The following is a 7,385-nucleotide window of genomic DNA, read 5'->3' on the forward strand; positions in this document are numbered from 1 at the left end:
ACTACATTCTTTCACAAATTCTTTTCTGACCACGTTCCAAGGGTTCGTGAGCTTGTCGAAGCTGCATACAAACTCGAATTGGCTTCTAGGCCAAGCACCAAGAGCACATCAGCATCAAAAACAACTCCTTCCGCTCCTTCAACTTCAGAAGATTACCTCGATGATTTCAGCGATGGTTCAGATGATGAAAATACAACTGACACCGATATAGAATTGAAACAGTATTTAGACAAGAAATGCATTGCTAACAAAGGAGTCTTGCCTCTTTTATGGTGGAAGGTAAATGAATCACCTCAGAATCTGTCTTTAGTTCAACTCATTTAACAGTCTTTTCTCACCGTGTTCCATAGGAAAACCATAAGTTATATCCGATTGTCAGCCGAGTAGCTCGGAACTATTTGGCATGTACTGCTACCTCATGTGCATGTGAACGCACGTTCTCAGCAGCTGGAAGGATTGCCAGCGCGGACCGAGGACTGGCCCCACAAACGATCGAGCGCGCTGTTGGGTGCCATCAATGGCTTAGTCAGGGTATTGAAGTCCCGGAAGGTTACAGAGAAGCTGTAGCAGAGATTAAAAAGGCCAAAGAAAAGAAAGTGTCAAAGAGGCTCAAGAAGACTTGACACTCTCATGTTTTATCATTCGATCACTTTCAAAAACTGTGATTTTTTTGTTTCTTTCTTCGTTCGGCTCACCAAAACTATCCTGATAAATTTTATTTCATTCATTACTTCAATTCTACAACTATAACCCCTAATGTATGTTTCTCCTCCTCTCCAAATGCTACCCCTAATACATATGTTTCTCCTCTCCTTTGTTACCTGTTTGTCCCTGTGAAAACCGAAATAAATTGCGGTTTTGGTTCGATTTCGTTTCGAATTGCGATTTATCTAACGCACCGAAACCCTAAGGTGAATTTGAGTGTTTCGGTTCAGATTGCGATTTCGCTTGATTGCGTTGCGGTCCAATCTCAACGAAACGAAATATCCCTATATTTCGGTGCGTTTCGTTTCGATTTGGGTGTTGATGAGATATAGCTTTCAAGTTAGCGACGTACGAAGGTGGTAAACATTCCTGATCGAGCTTGACCGGAAGATCTTTCTATCACAGATGGGAAAGCACCCGATTGCGAAAGATTCCGTGTGCTTTTCACGTCGTGGCGTAATGATACGAATGCTTTTCAAAAGCTCTACTTATGAAATTGAAATGCATCGATGGTACACTTCCGATGCATATAACCCCCGGGTGGACGTTTGAAACCGTCACAACTGAAGGTACCAAATATCGAAACCCTCACTTTTACCTTTAATCGCTCAATTCTAGCAAAACTTCTTCCAAGCCTCCAACCTTTTTCAACTTAACCAAATCTCTCGACCGAGTGTGTTCGGGTTCAACATTTGTAACCGATTCCAGACAGTTTGCAACCGTAATTCTCCATAAGTGACACCAGCATCTCCTCGAATTGATATCCATCGATCTTTTTTGAGAATTCAGGCATGGCTTCGAATAAGAAAGTTGTGTGCAGGGCCAGCAACGAGAACAATCAAGCCACAATTTTAGGAAAATTCCAAGATCTCCCATATCGACTCGGGGAACAGAACCATGAATGTCAACATTGTGGTGCTTTGAGATGGGGGGAAGAAAGGACTAAACTTAAATCAAAACATCAAGAAGAAACTTATTCGAATTGTTGCCAGCAGGGTTCGGTAACTTTGCCTTGGGGGGAATTCGAGGGACCTACGCTCCCTGATAGTCTCTTGAAATTGTACACTGGAGAAGACAAAGGTAAGCGTTTGATCGGCCTGTCGTCGAGAATTGTTCTGACAACCACGTGTAGATGCGAAAGAATTTCAGGACAATATCACTCACTACAATAACACGTTATCATTCACATCTCTTGGTGTGAAAGTAGACCAATCCGTCGCAGGCCAAAAGGGGATCAACACGTTCCGGGTATCAGGACAATTGGCGCATCGAATCGGATCCGCTTTACCAGCCGCGAAGAAAATTCCTTCCTTTGCACAGATATACGTCGTGGGAGATGGAGGCGAAGGGGAGGTTGACGTAAGGCTAGGACATTTCAAAAAAAATAATTTATCGAAGGAGATAATGCTCGAACTTCAAAATGTCCTGAATGACGTGAACCCCTATGCTGAGTTTCTAAAATCTTCGGCCACCGTCCTAGAGTCGAGGCCCTCACTCCGAATCATGCTCAAGACCTTACCTCCGGGGAAAAGAGAAGTGAAAACTTATAACAAACCCCGACCTCAAGATGTCGCTGCAATCGTCGAATCATCTGAAAATTTAGACGATAAGCCCCGACACATTATCCTCCATCGAAAGAATAATAAGCTAAAGCACATTACGGATTTAAGTACTGGTTACTTACCTCTTCGGTATCCACTCATGTTACCTTTTGGGTCGCAGCAGTGGGATGATGATTATGTTTCACCTACTGTGAAACAAAACAACAAAAGTGAGTTGTAGAATATGCCTGTGTTACCTTTTCTGAAACTGACGAGTCTGGCTTAGGGAAACGAGATGATTTCAAAGTTACGAATCTCGAATGGGGCGCGTATCTCCTATATGAGAGGAATAGACAATTTTCCCCTTTTCTTCATGGACGAAGACTGACGCAGCAATTGATTGTAGACCTCTACCTATGTGTTGAAAGAAGCCGGCTGCGGTGGTATAAGAACAATCAAAAGACCATTAAAGCTGATTTATATCAAGGGTTGCGCGAGGCCTTCGACGGGAACCAAGGCCCGACCGGAAGGAAAATTATTTTACCTTCAACTTTCGGGGGAGGTCCTCGCCATATGCACAAGTTGTATCACGATGCGATGGCCTTAGTGAGGGAATTTGGGAGTCCGAGTTTGTTCATCACCATGACAGCAAACCCAAATTGGCCCGAGATCCAGAATCCACTGAAATACGGTGAAACTCCTTCTGATCAACCGGATATTGTAGCTCGCGTGTTTTACCTGAAACTAATACGCCTCCTGAGTGAGATTTACGACATGGGGAGGTTGGGGAAGTGTATTTCGTACCTAGGCGTCGTTGAGTTTCAGAAACGTGGCCTACCTCACGCACATCTTTTATTCATCATGGATGAGGCATCTCGACCGAAAACAGCCGACGAGATCGACAGTTTGGTAACGGCGCAGCTTCCCGATCCCGTTACTGAGGGGCGGCTCCACACTTTGGTAGAAACGTTCATGCTCCATGGGCCTTGCCGACCAGGAGGCCCTTGCTGGATCGATGGAAGGTGCCGGTCTCGCTTTCCGAAACCTTTCGCAGAAGAAACATCCGTGTCGGACGCTTCTTTCCCCAACTATTTGAGGCCAGACAATGGACGGTCCGTTTCGAAGTCTTCTTTTACATATACCAATCAACACCTTGTACCCTATAATAAGTATCTGTTGATGTTAATGGAGTGCCATATCAACGTGGAGATTCCGGTGGGAACGAAACCGATCAGATATCTATATAAATACGTGACTAAGGGATATGATAAAACTAGAATCTATATGGAAACAGCACCTGACCAGAATCCGGCTCCTGCCTGTGAAGTCCCAACTGCATCCACCTCGAAAGGGGTCTCCCCGACCCGGAAGCGAAAGCGAACCGAGCCCAAGAAGGTGGAGCCTGAGGTACATGACGAAACAAAGGAGTATCAAGATTGCCGATACATTAGCGCGCCAGAATGTAAGTACATAATTGTAACATATCCTGGACGTGACGAACATACTGACGTTTTGGTGAAGGTGCTTGGCGTCTGTTCAAGTTCTTCATGAACAAGAGGAAACCAGCGGTGATGAACTTGAACCTTCATTTAGAGAATGAGCAGTTGGTCTATTACGAAGACGAGCAAGAGGCAAAACAGAAAGTGACTGTTGGTCCGCCTCCCAATTCGACTTTGACATCTTTCTTCCGGCTATGTAAAGACAATGCGAAAGGACACGAAAACGTTTACGCTCGAAGCCTGCTTTACGTCGACGTCACAAAACACTTTACATGGAATAAGAGGGCCAAAAATTTCAAGGCTCGAACCAAGAAATTGCGGACAATCGGTCGAGTGCACTACGCAAAAGTAGCGGATGGAGAGAAGTATTTGTTGCGACTCCTGTTATTCAACATCAAAGGGCCTCAATCATTTCTTCACTTGAGAACTGTTGACGGGGTCACGTATAGCACTTTTCGTGAGGCCGCAGAAAAATTGGGCTTATTAGAGTCTGATAAGCACCACGAGGCGGCTTTAACAGAGGCATCGTTATGGGCTTCGGCTCATCAGTTGCGGGAGCTGTTCAGTTTGATGTTAACTTATGGACCGGTGTCTTCGCCGGATAGCCTGTGGTCACAATTCGCTGACTTTTTGACAGAAGACGTCGAAGCCACGTTGGAATCGCTGGGTCATGTCGGTACAATCGATAAAGCTTTACGATACGCTTATGGTTTCAAAAGATTAAATGAAAGTTTACTCAACATGGGAAAAGAAACTGATAACGTTGGTTTTAGCTTGGGCCTTAAGGAGCAAATGACGAACCAACCAGGATTGACTCTTTTGCCGACGCAAATTCCTGGGATCGATATTGGGAGGAGTCGTGCTTTGTTCGAAGCTGAACAGAGTAATCTCAACGATGACCAAAGGCGCTTCGTCGACTATGTTCTGGGAGGGTACAGGGCTAAAACGCAAACAATCTCTTACTTAGACGGTCCTGGTGGGACAGGAAAAACTTACACGTTGAACACAATCCTTCACTTCTTCAAAGGTGAAGGATTCACCCCAGTGGCAGTTTCTTCCTCGGGAGTCTCAGCTTTGCTGCTTAGTGGTGGTACAACAGCCCACTCAGCCTTTAATATCCCGATCACCATCGATGAGACCAGCACGTGCGACTTGAATGGAAGAGATGATAAGAGCCAGAAGATCCTGTCGGCCCCAGTTATAATCTGGGACGAAGTGTCTATGCAACATAGACACTGCATCGAGGCCGTTGACCGTAGTTTGCAACACATCAAAAAGAGTTCGAAGCCTTTCGGTGGGATTAACATCATCTTCTCGGGGGATTTCCGGCAAACGCTGCCTATCGTACCACATGGTACGCTGTCGGATCAAAAGTGGGCTTGCCTAAAATCTTCCGTATTGTGGCCTCTCATCAGAACATTCAAATTGAAGATCAACCTGCTGTTGAGGACTGACGGGGAGGGTGATAACTCCGAAGCACGGCAGTATGCGAAATGGCTATTGGATCTCGGCGACGGGAAACTTCAGGATCGGGACAGGCAATCAATTGCTCTTGAACACGTCAACGTCCAAAAGGTCCCACCATTCACTGAGAATCCTGTCAAGCTAATATCTTGGTTGTACGACGACCTGGCGGAGACAATGGCTAACCCATCATCAAATCAAACTGCAACATACTTTTCCGAGAGAGGCTTAATAACTCCATTCAATGACATGGTGGCTAAAGTAAACAACACAATTTTGGAAGGGACTCCGGGTGCTATGTCATGCTCCGTCTCACTAGACGATCCTGACGCTAACTTTGCGGATCCGATGACACCGGAGATCTTGAATAAGATAGATTTCGCAGGGTTTCCGCAACATAGATTGTTTTTGGAGGTTGGACAACCAATAATGGTACTGAGGAACTTAAGCATAGGTTCAGGCCTCTGCAACGGGACTAGATTGGTGATCATTAGCATATCCGAATACCTGCTCCGTTGCGTGGTCATCACCGGTCCAAAACGAGGTGAGATTATCGCACTTCCGAGGATGAGGCTGATCCATCATGGAGACTTGGATCAGCCTATACCGTTCTCAAGGAAACAGTTTCCAGTTGTATCGGCTTTTTGCATGACGATCAACAAAGCTCAAGGACAAAGTCTTGAAAAAGTTGGCATATTCCTTCCCAGCCCTGCGTTTGCACATGGGCAGCTTTACGTAGCGTTATCTAGATGCACTTCTTTACGTAATTTCAAAGTATCTCTCGCAACGCAGGTCGCAACACGGACAACGACGAATGTTGTGTGTCGCGAGCTTCTCCTTGCTTGAAATCTGGGCTTAGCAAATGTATTTGTTTTATTGTTGTCATCAGTGTCGTATTACTTTGTGCGTGTGTTTTTGTATTAAGTGAACTATGTGAAATCTATCTGTATCTGCTCAGCGCCTGACTTACGGTGAAGGGCCAGTAAAGCAAGCAGTACTGCCTCACCATTGTTGCCGGGGGGTGTATGACTTTATCAATGTATTGAAGTCAGGCAGGCAAAACTTAACAGTAGGGAGACCTTCGGTGGCAAAGCGTTTCTTGCTCCACAGGTTTAACACAGGATAGTATCTGGTCAGGTGAAGATGGTTCTATACATCTAACGGTGTAGTGTACTGAAGCGACCATGAGTTGGAGACGCGTATGTGTATATTCAAAAAGTCTCATGGGCTATGACGCATCCAACAGGTTTGATAGCTGAGAGCACAAATAATTTTCACGTGTGGGGAGACGAAATACAGCGTATGCAGTATGTTTAAGTGACTTTACAACAAAAAACTTGGTGAAAGCCTCGAGGTAACAAATAATGGAGGGCCAGGAAGTGTAGGATAATTACGGCAAGAAGAGAATATATGTTGTGCAGTCTTATGCGTAATGGACTACAACAAGACACAAGAGGCGACTTGGTAAACGTCGTCGTAAGAAACCGTGGTGTGTCCCCTTATGCGACGGGGTGAGGAGTGAACGTGTGGCAATCCACGTTTCTGGAACTCAGTCACGATCTCCACATAGCAACCTGAAGGACAAAAGCATTATTATTCAGGCTGTAGCATTGGAATACCAAATACTACGTACGTTGCTCTTGCGGGGTTGTGGACACATGGTCTAACCGATAGATGGAACATACGGCCTGAGGGGTTCCGAAGTGTTTAATCCTGAAAGCATATTTCTTCCATAGGTGCATTTTGACGGCGACAGAGTCAGGAAAAAAGATCCAAGTTGGAGGAGGTAAATCTGAGTAGAGACCTAGCGGGTTAGCACAATTCGACTAACGAGAGACGTTGGAACATACAAGTATTGAAATGTTGGTTTAAGACAGTAAGGAAGTCGAGGAAATCTACGTCGATTCCGACTCGGTGGAGTTTGTCGAATAGTATCATCTGGAGAGAGGATTGAGGAGAAGTAGATGAGGATGGGGAGAAACCTGTGTATATTTATTACCCTTTGGGATGTAGAAAGTGGTGTTTCGAAGAGAGAAGGTACGAGAATGGCAACTTTTGAGGGATCATTCCCAGTTTAATCAAAGAGCAGTTGATTTGTTTGAAAATTGCTTAAATGGAGTAATGCGTGACAAGCTTTTGGAAAGCGATATGTTCCGAGAATCAGTGATGATTTGCT

General features: G+C 45.1%; 1 protein-coding gene across 1 annotated transcript; it reads left to right on the top strand.

The window, feature by feature from the left end:
- Positions 1 to 1,496: 1,496 nt before the first annotated feature.
- MELLADRAFT_39963 (uncharacterized protein) lies at positions 1,497 to 2,487 on the top strand (the record flags this gene model as incomplete). Its single annotated transcript, XM_007416669.1, has 2 exons — positions 1,497 to 1,785; positions 1,847 to 2,487. 2 exons carry the CDS (start codon positions 1,497 to 1,499, stop codon positions 2,485 to 2,487), a joined length of 930 nt encoding a protein of 309 aa, XP_007416731.1.
- Positions 2,488 to 7,385: the final 4,898 nt, after the last annotated feature.

This window comes from Melampsora larici-populina (assembly GCF_000204055.1).
Source record: "Melampsora larici-populina 98AG31 unplaced genomic scaffold MELLAscaffold_63, whole genome shotgun sequence".
Lineage (NCBI taxonomy): Eukaryota > Fungi > Basidiomycota > Pucciniomycetes > Pucciniales > Melampsoraceae > Melampsora > Melampsora laricis-populina.